Genomic DNA, 17,019 nt, shown 5'->3' with positions numbered 1-17,019 from the left:
CGCAGCATCATTAGCAACCGCTAGCGATGTCGCAGCGTGTAAAGCACCCTTTAGACTATTAATATATTATATATATATATATATTACCGTATTTTTCGCTTTATAAGACGCACTTTTGTTCCCCCAAATTTTGGGGGAAAGTAGGGGGTGCATCTTCTAAGCCGAATATACGGGGGGGGGGGGTATATATATATATGTACACTGCAGGGTCCAGGGGAGGTGGGGGCGCTGCTGGGGGCAGTTGAACGCTGTGGCGGCAGCGTTTGACCTCCTGCTCCCGCTCATATAATATGCACAGCCGCTGTCCATCTCCGGTGGTGCTGAAATCGCACGCAGTGATGGGCTGGGGGAGCGGTGCATATTATATGAGCCTGCGCCCCCCTGTGATGGCACATGCCCCCCGTGTTAGATTTGGCCCCCAGGCTGCTGCTCATTCTAAAATAAAAAAAGCTTTACTTACCCCTGCAGCGTTTCTCCCCGTGTCCCTGCTTCCAGTGTGATCAGGCAGAGATCTCAGGCTGCTGTGCCGATCACATGACCGCACTGAGAACCAGGAAGTGGAAGAACAGAAGCACGGAGGGAGACAGGAGGGAGATCAGCGCTGGAGGAGGTAAGGAAAGAGTGTTTTATTTTACTACAGGCAGCAGCCTGGGGGTGATATCTAACACAGGGGAACGTGTGCAATCCATAGGGGCCATGGGCAGCACCATGGGGGCGATATCTAACACAGGGGGACTTGTGCGATCTATAGGGGCCATGGGCAGCACTATGGGGGCGATATCTAACACAGGGGGACTTGTGCGATCTATATACGGGCCATGGGCAGCACTATCGGGGCGATATCTAACACAGACTTGTGTGATGTATATAGGGGCCATGGGCAGCACTATCGGGGCGATATCTAACACAGGGGGACTTATGCGATCTTTAGGGGCCATGGGCAGCAGCATGGGGGCGCTATCTAACACAGGGGAACGTGTGAAATCCATAGGGGACCATAGGCAGCACAGGGGAATGTATGCAATCCATAGGGGGCCATAGGCAGCACAGGGGAATGTGTGCAATCCATAGGGGGCCATAGGCAGCACAGGGGAATGTGTGCAATCCATAGGGGACCATAGGCAGCACAGGGGAATGTATGCAATCCATAGGGGGCCATAGGCAGCACAGGGGAACGTGTGCCATCACAAGGGAGCTATATTCAATATAAGGGGGCCATATCCAGATTAAGGGGGCTAATTTTAGGATGGGGGCTATGAGGGACATATACCCTATATGATTTGTTAGAGGGACACTGGCATTATAAGATGGACCCCATTTAACATTAAAAAAAAATAAATTCTCTTTTCCTTCACCAAATTTGGGGGTGCGTCTTATAATCAGGTGCGTCTTATAAAGCGAAAAATACGGTATATATATTTAATAATCTTAATATTTCTAGTATTTTTAATATTTTAGTCCACACACTCATCCTCCCAGGTGTTGTTTTCATGTTTTCACCTATACCCTATTAATCTGGTTAGACCCCCCCCCCTTTAGGAGCGCTAGTGTTCTTTGTTCTAATGTTTTTTTTCCTATTGAGCTTGTAAGCACCGTTTTTAAGCTGACCATTGTCGCTGGAGAGCATGGTAATTTCCAATTCATGGCAACCTTCAGTGCAGTGCTTACAAGCTAGACAGCAGTCGTGGTCTGTCTCTTAACACTAGAAGTCCCGGAGAGGGGTCATTTAACATTTCTACCATTGGAACCCTATGGAGCTCGAAATTCCTGGGACTTCTAGTGTTAAGCAACAATCTGTAAACAAAAGAAAAATGTTAATTTCTCAAGAATGGCTGAAAATTTTTAATAAGCAGTAAATTTCAAAAAGGAACACATACTTTCTCACAATCAAGATAAGAATAACCATTTAAAGGGGTGGTTCACCCATTTTTTTAATTTTCTGTAGGAGTTCTACTTACCTTTCTAGGAGTTTTCTCCATTGGCTTCTGTTTCCAGTTCTGGCACTGAGCGGCGCTATCCTGCACGCTCAGTGCCGGTCACATGACCCCCTGGAGCTGTGGCCGCCAGCATTCTCTGACGTCCCGGCATTTCCGGGCTCTCAAACAAGACGGGTACGTCAGAGGAGGCTGGCACCACTCACACTGAGTGACAGGGCTGTGGGCGGTGACTACCGCACATCACAGCCCAGTATCGAGGGGAGGATCCAGAGGACGTCAGTGTGGAGCCGGCGTCCTGCAGATGGTGAGGCATGGGGCGCCAGTGTGCAGTACGGGGGGGTGGGGGGTTCTTCAGCTGAATCCCCCCCTGCACGTAAGTATGTGATCACACTGTCCACCCGCCCGCTCTGCTGCGATGTCAGGAGAGCGGCCGGTGTCGGGCAGTGTGATCATCTGCTCCTCCCAGCAGCACTGCAGGACGCAGCAAGACACTGACAGGCATGTCACCGCTGTGCTCTGCCATCTGTCCTGCTGCATGGGACCAACTGTCTGCACTCTGTCACCTGCACCACAAGTCACAGAGTGGAGACAGTTGGTGACATGAAGCATCCGGTCACCTGCACAACAAGTCCCAGAGTGGAGACAGTGACATGCTCTGCTCTGACACATAGTGTGCTATATGTCACTATCTGTCTCCACTCTGGGACTTGTTGTGCAGGTGACCGGATGATACATGTCACTAACTGCCCCACTCTGTGATTTCTGCTGCATAGTACCAACTGTATCCATCTCACCTGCACAACAAGTCCCAGAGTGGAGACAGTGACATGCTCTGCTCTGACACAGTGTGCTATATGTCACTATCTTTCTCCACTCTGGGACTTGTTGTGCAGGTGACCGGATGCTACATGTCACTAACTGTCTCCACTCTGGGACTTGTGCAGGTGAGAGTGTATACAGTTGGTACTATGCAGCAGAAATCACAGAGTGGGGAAGTTAGTGACATGTATCATCCGGTCACCTGCACAACAAGTCCCTGAGTGGAGACAGTGACATGCTCTGCTCTGACACATAGTGTGCTGCATGTCACTAACTGCCCCACTCTGACACTTGTTCAGGTGAGAGTGTATACAGTTGGAACAATGCAGCAGAAGTCACAGAGTGGAGCAAGTTAGTGACATTATCATCCGGTCACTTGCACAACAAGTCCCAGAGTGGATACAGTGACATGCAGCACACTATGTGTCAGAGCAGAGCATGTCACCAACTTGCTCTGCTCTGTCATCTGCGGTGCTGCATGTCACGTTTTTGCCGCGATTTGGTGCGTTTTTTGCTGCGTTTTTGCTCACTGCGTTTTTAATCAGTGCACAATGCCATTAAAGATTGTTGATGAAAAAAAAAAAAGGTCTGATGTCATTTCCTTATTCAAAATGTTCATTGTATGCAGGAGAGCAGAGAGCAGCTGCAGAACTACAAGGCTCAGCATCCTCCATTCACTAGTGTATGCAGGAGAGCAGACAGCAGCTGCAGAACTACTTGGCTCAGCATCCTCCATTCACTAGTGTATGCAGGAGAGCAGACAGCAGCTGCAGAACTACTTGGCTCAGCATCCTCCATTCACTAGTGTATGCAGGAGAGCAGACAGCAGCTGCAGGACTACAAGGCTCAGCATCCTCCATTCACTAGAGTATGCAGGAGAGTAGACAGAAGCTGCAGAACTACAAGGTTCAGCATCCTCCATCCAGGACTGTATGCAGTTTTTTACCCAAAAAGAAAAAAAAACAAATTACATGGGCTTCGCCATATTTTTGTATGCTAGCTGGGTACAGCAGGCAGGTACGGGCTGCCCCCAACCCCCAGCTGCCTATTTGTACCCGGCTGGGAACCAAAAATATAGAGAAGCCTTTTTTTTTTTTTTTTTTTAATTATTTCATGAATTTCATGAAATAATTTAAAAAAAAAAATGACGTAAGCTTCGCCTTATTTTGGTGTCCAGCCGGGTACAACTAGGCAGCTGGGGATTGGAATCCACAGTGAAGGGTGCCCAAGCTTTCTGGGCACCCCCACTGCGAATTGCAGTCCGCAGCCACCCCAGAAAATGGCGCTTTCATAGAAGCGCCATCTTCTGGCGCTGTATCCAACTCTTCCAGCTGCCCTGATGCCGGGTGGCTAGCTGGGTAATAATGGAGTTAGGGCTAGCTGTATATTATCAGCTAGCCCTAAGCCCGAAATTCATGGTGTCACGCCAATATTAGACATGGCCACCATGAATTTCTAGTAATGATAAAAAAAAAAAAACCACAACACAGAAAAATATTTTTATTAGAAATAAAACACAACACAATTAGTGACTCCATCTTTATTGAAATAAACCCCCCTCCGCAGTAATCCTGGGTTAGGGTCCCGCGCCGTCCAATCCGGATCCAATATCATCTGATCGGTTTGCTGGAAGGCAAAGCGATCAGATGATGTGTCAGGTTAAAGGATGTGAATCACATCACACATCAGCTGATTGTATAAAAGCCGATTATACAATCAGCTGAAGCATCAGTAGAAAAAAAAAAAAAAATACATACTCACTCATGTGCTGATTACCGGCAGCTCCTGCAGCGGAGTCTGATCCTGGCCCATCACTGTAGCAGCTGCCGGTAATCAGCTGATGAAGTCTCCTGACGGCAGGATCAGCTGATAGCCGGCCGGGCGCCAAAAAGCCGGCGATACCGCGAGAATCGATCAGCTGATGCGTCAGGTGACTGCATCAGGTGATCCACCGCCAGGTCCTGCAAGCTTCGTACGTGCCCCGGGGAGATTGCACACAGCCAGAGCGGCGGGACCGAGACAGGGGCTGGAAGCAGGCATGGCACCGGGACCCTGCAGACAGGTGAGTATGACATACACACACACATACACACTCACACTGTATATATACACACACACACACTGTATATATGCACACACGCTGTATATACACGCACACATACACACACACACACACTGTATATACGCGCGCACACACACTTTCTTCCCCTGGCTGTGTAGAGCTGCTGCTGTCTCTGTTTGATTGCTCTCAGTGCACATCCACTGGGAAGAGGCAGGGAGGAGGGTTTGGTCGGAGAGCAGAGTGGGTGTATTATACACAATGGGTGTGTTAGATAAGCTAGACACCGCCCTAGAGCCACAAAGAATTCTGGGACTTGTAGGAACTGAACACAGGAAGTCAGAGGAAAGATTAACCCCATCAGAGCTGGAGCCAGCAATGAGCATGTGCTGCTAGTACACAATAAAACCTAATTTTGCTGAAAAAACATAATAGATGTGTTGAGGGGCACATATTAGCAAGATTTATCAGAAAAAAAAAATCAGTTTTGGTAACTGGACAACTTCTTTAAGTAATGTAACTGGCAGTCTATAAAGCAATATTAGCAGACCAAGTAAAAGGAACATATCGTATTTTTCGAATTATAAGATGCACTTTTCCTCCCAAAAATTTGGGAAGAAAATGAGGGGTACGTCTTAAAATCCAATGTAGCATACCGCGGGGGTGATTGAAATTGAAAGGGGTCACAAGAGGAAGGGGCAATGCTGTGCTGCAAGCGCTGCTCTGTGCGGCGGGAAGTGAGGCTCTGTGTAGTGGGCAGTGAGGCACGGGCCATTCTGAAGAAGTCGACTGTGAGGGCTTCATATAATGGCGCCCAGAGTTGGCGCGTGCGCAGAAGGAGCTCTCTCCATTTAACCTCTGATCTGCGCATGCGCCATCTCCGGTCGAATGACCTCCCAGCAGTGGACCTAAGGAAAATGGTGCCCAGAAGTGGCGTGTGCGCAGATGAGATCTCTGCTTGTCATTGAGGCAATAACTCAATCTGCACACGCACCAACTCCGGCTGCCATTTCTTTGAAGCCGGCACCGCCAACCTCTTCAGAATGGCCCGTGCTTCACCGCCCACAGAGAGCACCAGCACAGAGCAGCACCCTCAGCCCCAGCAGAGCGCCGCTTCCCGCAGTGAGTACCTTGGCCCCGCTCTGCACCACCCCTGCCTCCTGTTACCCCCTCCACTACACCACCGCCGCTCCCCCTCCCCGGTAAAGCACCACCGCATTATAAAACAGACCCCAGATTTTTTTTTTTACCTCTTAATTTGGGGTGTGTCTTATAAAAAGAAAACTAAATACACATTATATATATATATATATTATATATATATATATATATATATATATATATATATATATATATATATATTATACACACACACAATTATATACTATATACATACACACGTAAATATATACTATATATCTATACATACATTATATATATATATTACGTGTGTATGTATAGATACTGTATATATAGATATATACAGTGTGTGTGTGTGTATTATATATATATATATATATATATATATATATATATATATATATATATATATATATATATATATATATATATATATATATATATATATATATATATATATATATATATATATAATATACATACATATATATGTGCATATTTATATACATATAGTATATATATATATACATACATATATACATACACACATTATATATCTACATATACAGTATCTATACACACATTTTATATATAGATGTGTGTGTGTATGTATAGATACTGTATATATAGATATATAATGTGTGTGTATGTATATGATGTGTGTGTGTATATATATATATATATGTATATATAGATATATACACACACAATTATATATATTATATATCTATATATACAGTATCTATACATACACACACACATCTATATATAAAATGTGTGTAAAGATACTGTATATGTAGATATATAATGTGTGTATGTATATATGTATGTATATATATATATATATACTATATGTATATAAATATGCACATATATATGTATGTATATTATATATATATATATATATATATATATATATATATATATATATATATTACACACACACACACACACACAGAAGACACACACACACATACATATTTATATATACATATATTGTATAATATATTGATCTGATTATTATTTAATAAAAAATGACACTCAAGCAATAATATAAACTGTATTATTAAATGTCATTTATTTGAAAGTAACGAATAACAAATGATTAAAATTTAAACAAGAATTTCTTTAATAAGGTTTGTGACAAGCAGATACTGAGGACAAATTATCATTGAAGCTTCAGGTCTCAAAACAAACCATGTTTAGCGACATTAAAAATAATTTTATGAGCTGGTGACGGGACGCGGCATTCCTTATATAACATTAAATATTGAAAAACATACTAAATGTTCTTGCTTAGAAAAATATGGATGCTTTCCATGAGGTCGTATTTCTACCTTGACATCGTTCACTTAAGCTCAAGTTTGTCAAAAATTGCATTTGGTGAAAAAAAAAAAAATCTGGCTAAACCACGGCTGCTAAACAGTCATTGCCCTCTCCCCCCCCCCCCCAATGTGGTAGCAAAAACGAAGATGGGCGAAGGAGCTGAAACATTCAACTATTCTTGTCAAACACACTACAAAGAAAAGTTATTTGCTCTTTTATGTTGGCAGAAAAATACATTTCACCTTTTTTAACTCTCATAATAAAATATGCATTTAAAGGTCTTTAGTAAAAACTTTATTTGTAAACCATTGCTTTAAGGTCAAAGATGGTTAACCCTTCCTGCAGCAGCAGAGCGACAAAGGGCTCCGGACACTAGAGGGGTGAAAGAGTGACTTCATCTCGTGAGCTATGGAGACACAGAAAAGGCGTGAAAGCTGAAACCACGTTGCGTACAGGAGTGGTGGACAGTCAGCGCTGCAGTGACACCGGGGTGTGTAGTAAAGAGTTAAAGATCACTTTCACCATACAGCGCTGTAGAGAATGACATATAGTCCAGAGCTCCGGGGATGGCATCATGTCCCAGGTAAGGTGCCATCCTGGCAATGCAATACTCTGCTTGGTCTGGAGGAAGTTCGCGGCGCAGCTCGTCAGCAGTGATGTAGTTCTAGAATAAAAAAAAAAATCAATAAAAATCCAATTATTCTGGTTCTTGGGCATCACCGATCGTCTTCTACTTTCATATAGCAGGTAGCATCTTTGGTTTTGTATCATGAGAACATGGTTACAAATAACTGTAAAAGCTGGTTATACATTGATCCGATTTTCAAGTTTGAAAGATTCAGGTTAAAGGGTTTGTCCACCCCTTCTCAATCACCATAGTTTCCACTATGTAAAATAATAGTTATAGTCCCTTCCGTTGCAAGCTCTGTTCCAGCGATGTTGGCGCCTGCCCTTCATGGGCTTTGTCACAAGAGCCCTGCAGTCAATCAGCGGCTCCTTCCATCTCACTTCCTTTGGAGGAAGTCAAAGAGGAGCAGCAGCTCATTTCTTGAGTGTCGGTTTCGTCTGAAGGAAGTGAGATGGAAGCAGCTGCTGATTGACTGGAGGACTCAGGTGACAACGCGCCAACATCGCTGGAACAGCACCAACACCAAAGAGGAGAATAGCGGTTATTGTTTTACATGGAGAAAGAGGGTGATTAAGAAGGGGTTGTCTGAGTAGATAAGCAAACTCAAAGTTCGGTTCAGCCGGACTGTAGATAAAGTTCAGTTTGGGATCCGAACTTGACCCAAACCTCATTGGAAGTCATTGACTGGGCAGTTCAAGTCATCACAAGGATCTGTGATGGAACGTATGAAGGACCTGCGTTCCACCGCAGGTCCTCACGCTTCACTGCACTGCATCCCTTGCCAGACAGAAGCAATCGATATTGCTGGATGTGGTGAGTGTGTGCGTGATCGGATGTGTGTGTGCGCGATCTGATGTATGTGAGTGTGTTGGCCAGAAGCAGAGGAGGACTGCATGGAGCATACCCACTGGGAGCGGCCCACCAAAGATCGCAGAAGGACCTGGGAGCCATGCAGACATCCAGGGTGTGGTAAGTATGATTCTCCTGAGAGGGGGTCTCCTCTTTTGGGGGGTAAACTTACTCCTGGGGAAAAGACCTACCCCGAAAATAATCCCTAGTGCTTTTTTCAGGGCAAAAAAAACCAAGACAGTGTCCTATTTTTGGAAAAACATGGTATATACTAGTAGTGGACAAACCCTTTAACCTCTGAATCGGTCAAATGTGAAAACCAGGAGTAAAGACTGTCATTTTAAAATGGGGAATATAGCAATTGAGAAGGGGTTGTCTGAGTAGTGACATCCCCTTAAAATTGCTTACAATGTTTCATGTGTGTTTTGGGAGAATTGCTACCAAATGCAGCTGATCAGACAATTTCATATTAGTTTGTTTAAGGGTGCCTAGTTTGGAGAGTTTGTTGGGTACTCAGACAAGGTGGTGCAAGTGGTAAGGGGGGACATGTGTAAGGACTTAAAGGTGATGGAAAACATTTTATCAAATGTGTTAGAGGACAGGATTTTGTGGCTCTAACGAAGTGTTACAGGTTCTCCTCTTGGTCCTCTTAGTGGAGCTTTCTTCAGATGGCACATCTCTCCGGTTCTCAAAGTGGCTGCTGGTGGAGAACTTGAGACCAAACTGCTCCATCAGCCTCCTTGAATTAATAACCACCACACATAGGAAAACTGCTTTATAATTGGAAAAGACTGATGCCCAGGTCTTGAGAACCGAAGAGCTGTGCTGTCTGTAAGGAAGGCTCAGTAGGGTTCAGAACTAGTCTCAAGTCAATGGGGCCTGCTGCTTTTCCCAATACACCCGTAGCCCAAGGAGGGGTTATGGAGGAAAATTTTAGAAGGGGATGCAGCACAAAAGGAGAGCTGTGGCCCCTTCTTTCTCAGTATCAGTGGAACAGCCAAAGGTCAGAACACTCCAGAAAACAAAATAGCTAGCTAGATACTAACACTTTATAAGATGCGAGTACTCCTCTAACTAAAGCAAAATGTCAATGGTCAATACATGTCATTTTCTTGCATGGTGCCTTGCTACAGTAATTTTAGAACATCTAAATCCTCATTGAAAAATCCTATTCATCATCCAAGTATTAATGGGAACGGAAAAGCCCCTCGCTATCAATGGGAGCCACAAACTAGAGTGAGACACACAGATGATAAACAGGTACAAACCTTATCACCGGCGAGGACCTTAAATGAAGCCATAACTTGGTCAGCTGTGTCTGTATCTGTAGTTTCACGAGACATGAAGTCAATGAAGGCTTGAAATGTCACCACCCCAAGCCTGTTGGGATCTACAATTCCCATAATGCGGGTAAATTCAGCTTCACCCTAGAAAGGAATGGAAAAGGAATTAATAAAGGCTGCAGTGGTTATAACAGATCTGTTTTTCTGTGCCCTACACTTCGGAGGATTACGATAAAGCTCCCTATACAGATTAGATAAGTGTGCATAGAGCGCTGGATCAATAGCACATCAATGCCTTGTATAAAGTCACTTTATATCTAAAGTATATGGGTAGCTTCGGATTGCATGATCCTACTGGAAGATTCTGCTCTTTTCAATGAAATGTATCTATTTACAAGATAGGTGATAAATATAGGCTAGATTGGGTCCTCCTGCTGGGATGGCCACCGATCACTCAATCAACATCCACCAATCGGAGGACGTTCCTAAAGGTGGCTTTACACACTGCAACATCGCAAACGACATCGCTGTAACGTCACCGGTTTTGTGACGTTACAGCGACCTCCCCAGCGACATTGCAGTGTGTGAAACACATCAGCGACCTGGCCCCTGCTGTGAAGTTGTGATCGCTACAAATCGTTCAGGACCATTCTTAGGTCCTTTGTTTCCCGCTGTGCAGCATGATCGCTATAACGTTTCAGTGTGTAAAGGGGACTTTACAGCGACTTCCCTTTCAAATAGCTGCTTTGACACGTCCCCAACAACCAGCTAGGTCGCTCTGCAGGTCCGGATCGCTGTTGCGTCGTTGGCCAGGTTTGCCTGTTTGACACCTCACCAGAGACTTTGTAGCGATCCCGGCCAGGTTGGGATCGCTGGTGGGATCGCTAGAAAGTTTGTGTGTAAACCCAGCTTTAATGAAGCCACCAAGGACAACGCTCAGGCATCTCCATCAGATCCATAGACAAAAGCCACGGCTGACTTTGAAGAGCACAAATGAGTAATCATGACATCCTCTCTAGTGATCAGTAGGAATTCCAGGAGAGGAATAGTCATCATCTGTCCTATCGATAGTTAAGAAATGTATTTCACGGGGAAAACCCACTTTAAAATTATTTGCTTTATAATATGGCATTATTCTGCTCCACTTATTAGATTTGTGATATTTTGCGGACTCAAACATTCTGCTAGTAAAAATTCAGGACTCTTCCTTTAATTATAACCCACAACGTGAGAAAGTATGATCTGCAACACAACATCGAATCTGGTCAGCAAATCAGAGGAACCAACACAAAGAAGTTTTTAGTGTCAGATTAAAAAAATACTTTCATTGCCCATGTAATAGAAATTGTGAAGAATATTTTCTTATAAGTCTGCCTCATCCCATTCTTCTGTAATTCCACCTGAAAATGGAGATTGATGGGGCAGAATGACAATTAGATCTCCACCAGGAGGAAGAAAGCAGTCTGTCCATGGCCACATTTTGGAAGTGCCTACCCTACCATTGATTTTCCGCTCCTTTAAAGAGCCTTAGAACATGACCAAAGATAGTCAAGCGAACCAGTCTTCTCCAAAGGGAAAGACGACCCTCATCAGTGCAGAGTAGGGGACTGTTTTTTTTAGGCGAGAAGTCTTCAGTAACAAAGGTTTAGGTGGTACCATTTTCGTAAGGCAAAGCTCCTGAAGACATTGTCACAGCCTACTGGGGCTCGAACCCAAACAATGGGGAGAATCCCTTTATAGTGGGACACTGTCCAAACTGTGCTGATGGTGTCGGACTAGGAACACAGCCTACTGACAAGGAAACCGCCATTGATCAGGTCAGAATTTAGTCAGTCAATGTCAAGGGGAATAACAGGCTGTGCAGAAAGCAAAATTAGAATCAAAAGATGCCTATCCGTCTGATACATTCCTTCAAATTCACTGATAATGGTTGTGGGGATATTCCATTCAGGGCAACGAGAGTAAACTCCAAGGAGACCTAAACATTAGGAGATCAATAGATGCAACATAAAATTAGCCTTTTTTCCCCCCAAATTTTACTACATTGATAATGCATTACGGTAACTAACAACTATGGATGCTGTCTGACCGCCGTATGTTGAGTAATCCCCCGAAGCTGGTGCTGTCCCCATACCCAAACACTATCCGAACAACATCAGGAACTACTAGGTTTATTTCACGTGTAACATTTGTCAGCAGGGAATTCGGGAGACAATGAAAAGTCACTGCAGATCTGGGAACCATGGATCGTTTTAGGAATTCCCCGAGTTTCAATCTTTAGTCACAAACTGTCTTCTCAGTCCGACCCGAAGATGGTCAATGAAATAATGTCCACATTAAGAATCCGGAGACTTGACTGAACCCCTTCATCTTCTCACTTATTACCCCCTTATTTTTTTTCCATCTTTTCCTCTATTCTATTATTTTTCCTTTGGGGTGCACATGTCCTGTCTTACCAATATCTCCCTCAACACAACCAAACAGGAATCTAATTAATATCCACCCTTCCATGCCCAATGTTATCTTGTATAACAACCACCGGGTTTCTTGTGATATGTCAGTTGTGCACCATGCAGAAGATATTTCATTCTCATTGGCAAATTTGGGAAAATCAGGTGGATTGTTGGGCTTTCCCTTTGTCCTAATAAGTATGTACCAATCTGACATTTCACGTTCGGCCCCACACGCCCTTCTTTTTACTTTACACGGTGTTTTCTTCTCCTTTACTGTGCTTGTGTCTATGTTACGATGCTACATAGGTAAAGATGGTTGACCACGGGGAGATCAACATCCCCAGGGGGCCTTGTTCTAGTGTCATTGCGTTGAGAAACACGTGATTGTGTCTCTGCGGTGTTGGATGTTGATCTCACGAGGTCAACCATCTTTACCTATGTAGTCTTCTACTAGGCATTGCTCCCACTAGCCAGTTTCCTACTCCACACTGATGAGGGGCAAATACCCCGAAACAGCTGTCTGTGGATGGATGCCATGTATTGGTATAGGCGGTTTCCTTGACTGGAGGCTGCCCTTCCCGTGGTTGTTCCTTCCCGGTGAAAGACCTGGCTAGTTTTCTTTCCAGCATTGAGAAACAAGATGGTGTCTCCGCGGCATTCTTGTTTTGCATTTTTTTTTAATGTTCTATTGCTTTGAAAAACCATTAAAATAAAAAAAAGGTGAAATATAATAATTATAGAGCATTTTTTTCTTGTGGTGCTTTTACTCCACTATATCGCTAGACAAATAGCTTGGTGTCAATGCGCTGGCCAAAAGGGTGTGTCTCTATTTTGCTTAATACTGATTGGACATCGTGAGACACACCCCCGACTGAAAACACCCAGTTGTTATTTTAGGCCTCCATTTCTAAAGGGAATGACACATTATAAAAAGTGTAGACAAAAAGTTGCACATAAGTGTACACAACGGAATATCAGCCCTCCATCATACTATGTTCAGTGTGTCCCCAAAAACAAGACAGGGTCTTTTATTATTTTTTTTACTCCGAAAGATGGGCTAGGACTTATTTTCAGGGGATGTCTTATTTTTCCATGAACAACAATGTACATTCTTCTTGGGAAAAAAAAAAAAATCAACACATATTCAAATTTAGTCATATTGCATTCTGGAACATCAACATAACTCTCCACACCATGTGTGTAACACGTGTGTATCTATTGCCTATCCATTCATCCCTCTACGAGGGGCTGCTGATAAGTCTTTGGCGTTGTGATCTTTTTTGTTTCTATGGTAACGAATGTTACATCACATGAAAGCTTTATGGGTCTAATATATGTTTTCACAATTTTGTGTTTGTTGCTTATGGCAATAGTGTTCTACGCACGCGGGAAAACAAAATGGGGGAGTCTAATGCAATATTAACAGCAACTGAGAGCAGAGGAGTGATAAAATTCTTGCTTCTACAAGGAAAGTCTGTGACGGATATTGATGCTGATATGTCGCAGACATTGGGGGATCAATGCCCTTCATATTCCACAGGTAAGAACTGGGTTGCCAAATTTAAAACGAGCCACTTCAGCTCCAATGATGAGGAACGTCCGGGACGACAGAGAGTGGTTGTTGTTCCGGAGATCGTCGATGCTGTGCACAATCTCATACTGGAGAATTAATGAATTTCAGCTAAAGCAATAGCAGACATCATGGGGATTTCCTGTGAACGTGTTTGTGCCATTATCCATGAACATTTGGACATGAGGAAGCTTCTGCAAAGTGGGTCCCAAATGTTTGACAACAGATCAGAGAAGTAGCGCGTGACAACTTCCCAGTCCATTTGTCAGTGTTTCTGGGCTGATAAGAACTTCCTGGATGGACTGGTCACTATGGATGAAACCTGGATTTATTTGTATGACTCTGAAAACAAGGAGCATTCAAAAGAGTGGAGGCACAGTGGTTCTCCTCATCCAAAGAAGTTCAGAGTGTAAAAATCAATCAGTCACTAAGGTGATGGCGTCTGTATTCTGGGATAAGGAGGGCGTGCTGTTAGTGGACTACCTTCAAAAGGGTTCCACCATCAATGCAAGATATTGCCTTGAACTTTTGGACCAATTGAATTCCAAAAGTCCAACTGAAGGCCGAAAGGCGCGGCAAGCTGTCCAAAGGAATCTTGTTCCTGCAAGACAACGCCTCCGCTCACACTGCACAAGCAACCACGGCAAAACTGGCAGAGCTTGGCTTCCAGCTGGTTGACTACTCACTTTATTCACCAGATCTAGCTCCCTCCAACTATCATCTGTTTTGAAACCTGAAGAAACACCTCAAGGGTACCAAATTTCACACCATTTCTGATGCAATGGCTGCCTGGTTTGAGGCACAACCGAAATCCTTCTTTTTGCTAGGCTTACAGAACTTGGAATACCGATATAAAAAGTGTGGTAACATCAGTGGAAAGTATGTGGAATAAATGTAAAGTTTCATCATCCAATCTCGTTTCTTTCTGGGTAAAGCCCAAGACTTAGCAGCAGCCCCTCGTAGTAGTTACCCGTCCAAACACTAGTCCATCTAGTACCTATCCGTCTACTAGCCAACCATCCACCCGGACACTGACTGATATGATGCCGGCTGATCGGTGGAGTGCCTGATATTGGAGAGGTACTGGAAACACCCTTTAAAATCCGAGGTAGACTATATCATGGTGCGTAGAATATTTCAGCACAATTTTTTCAGAGTCAAGTATGGGCTTAGAGAAAGTTTTACTTTACCATGTTGTACCCCATGGAGATAAGACAGGCTCGGAAATCATCACTTTCCAGCATACCAGTCTTCTTCTGCAGGACATCCAGTGCGAAAGAAAGGACAGGATACAGGAAAGTAATGCAGATCAGAAACAGGATAGTCAGAGAGGCAAGAAAGCAGAAAGAAGTACAAAGCAAGACAAGTACATAATATAAATGAAGATATTTATTGCAAGTACAGGAGTTTTGAATGTGAAATAAAGAGGAAATAGCAGAAATGAGGGAGATGAAGGAACATACAAACATCAAGAAAAAAAAAACATTATTTCTTCTCACTATGCAGTAAACCAACCCTAGTCCACAGTGCCTGGGAGGGGAAATACAAGCCATGGTTAAACAATGTAAGGGCAACATGTGAGACGCTTCAGTACCTGAGGATCGTTTCCAATATCGTAACCCAAGCTGATGAGACAGGCCTTAAACTCCTCAGGGCCAAGCGTGCCGGTGTGATCCTTGTTACAGTAAGTGATAGTTCGGGTGTCCAGGACATGCCATGCCAGCGGTGGGCAGCAGGGTGAAAGCACAGGGGTAAGGAAAGACGAGGAGGGTGGGTTGTGAATTCAGGGTCATGCAGAATAAGCAGAGGAAGACATGCGCAGGGCAGAGGAGAGAAAAAAAGAACACAGTCAGTATTAATACTGGTGATCAGGATGCTTCAGTGACTACTTTAGGGTTCATGCACAATGTATACACCAAAAAATATATGCAAGCCAAATTATGTAATTCAATTAACAACAGCTTTATTGTACATAAAAATACATAAAATTGAATGGATCTAAGTGATGGATGGAATAAATAAGGAAAGCCTGGCACCTGTTATCAATAATTCTGGACGAAACACTGTAGTTGCGAAACGCGCGTCAGTGTGTTTGTAGGAGGCCACGGCACCATCTCGTACTTGGACCATCGGAAATATTGTTATGCATGACGATAATGTAGATATAATCCCCCTACAGTTACGAATATATTATATACTTCTTATTCTTATTTATTACAGATAGGGATTTTTTTTGATGCATATGACCTTAGATTGGTTTTCCGGATAAAATATAACTTGTTACCAACATACATAAGTCCAGAATTATTTATAACAGGTGCCAGACTTTCCTTATTTATTATGGAATGGATGGAATAAATAAGAAGTATATAATATATTCGTAACTGTAGGGGGAATAATATCTACATTACCGTCATACATAACAATATAACCGATGGTCCAAGGACGAGATGGTGCCGCGGCCTCCCACAAACACACTGACGCGTGTTTCGCAACTACCGTGCTTCATCCAGGAGTCCAGAATTATTGATAACAGGTGCCAGGCTTCCCTTATTTATTCCATCCATTCAATAATAAATAAGAATAAGTATATAATATATTCGTAACTATAGGGGGAATTATATCTACATTACCGTCATACATAACAATATTACCGATGGTCCAAGTACGAGATGGTGCCGCGGCCTCCCACAAACACACTGACGCGCGTTTCGCAACTACCGTGCTTCGTCCAGGAGTCCAGAATTATTGATAACAGGTGCCAGGCTTCCCTTATTTATGCCATCCGTCACATGGGTTGATCCATTTAATTTTATGTATTTTTTATTTACAATAAAGATGTTGTTAATTGAATTACATAATTTGTCTTGAATATATTTTTGGTGAATATATAGAATTTTGTGCAATAGAGCCATCCATACTAATATTGTGGTTTTGGTGTTGTAAAGTTCATGC

At 43.3% G+C, this 17,019-nt stretch overlaps 1 protein-coding gene across 6 annotated transcripts in view; it reads right to left on the bottom strand.

Annotated features, from left to right (window-relative positions):
* Positions 1-7,009: 7,009 nt before the first annotated feature.
* ACTN1 (actinin alpha 1) overlaps positions 7,010-17,019 on the bottom strand; it is a 208,910-nt gene continuing 198,900 nt past the window's right edge. For 2 of the 6 annotated variants that reach the window (XM_075329976.1, XM_075329975.1), the window contains exons 19-22: positions 15,659-15,739; positions 15,255-15,320; positions 10,027-10,185; positions 7,010-7,945 (exon numbers count right to left, since the gene is read on the bottom strand). In XM_075329976.1, the coding sequence (XP_075186091.1) occupies positions 7,787-7,945; positions 10,027-10,185; positions 15,255-15,320; positions 15,659-15,739 (465 nt within the window). In that variant the 3' untranslated portion in view covers positions 7,010-7,786. The remainder of the gene's footprint in view (positions 7,946-10,026; positions 10,186-15,254; positions 15,321-15,658; positions 15,740-17,019) is intronic. The other 4 variants (XM_075329980.1, XM_075329979.1, XM_075329978.1 and 1 more) reach the window with 2 other exon arrangements.

Source organism: Anomaloglossus baeobatrachus, chromosome 12, assembly GCF_048569485.1.
Source record: "Anomaloglossus baeobatrachus isolate aAnoBae1 chromosome 12, aAnoBae1.hap1, whole genome shotgun sequence".
NCBI lineage: Eukaryota > Metazoa > Chordata > Amphibia > Anura > Aromobatidae > Anomaloglossus > Anomaloglossus baeobatrachus.
This window is presented reverse-complemented; position numbering and strand designations above follow the sequence as displayed.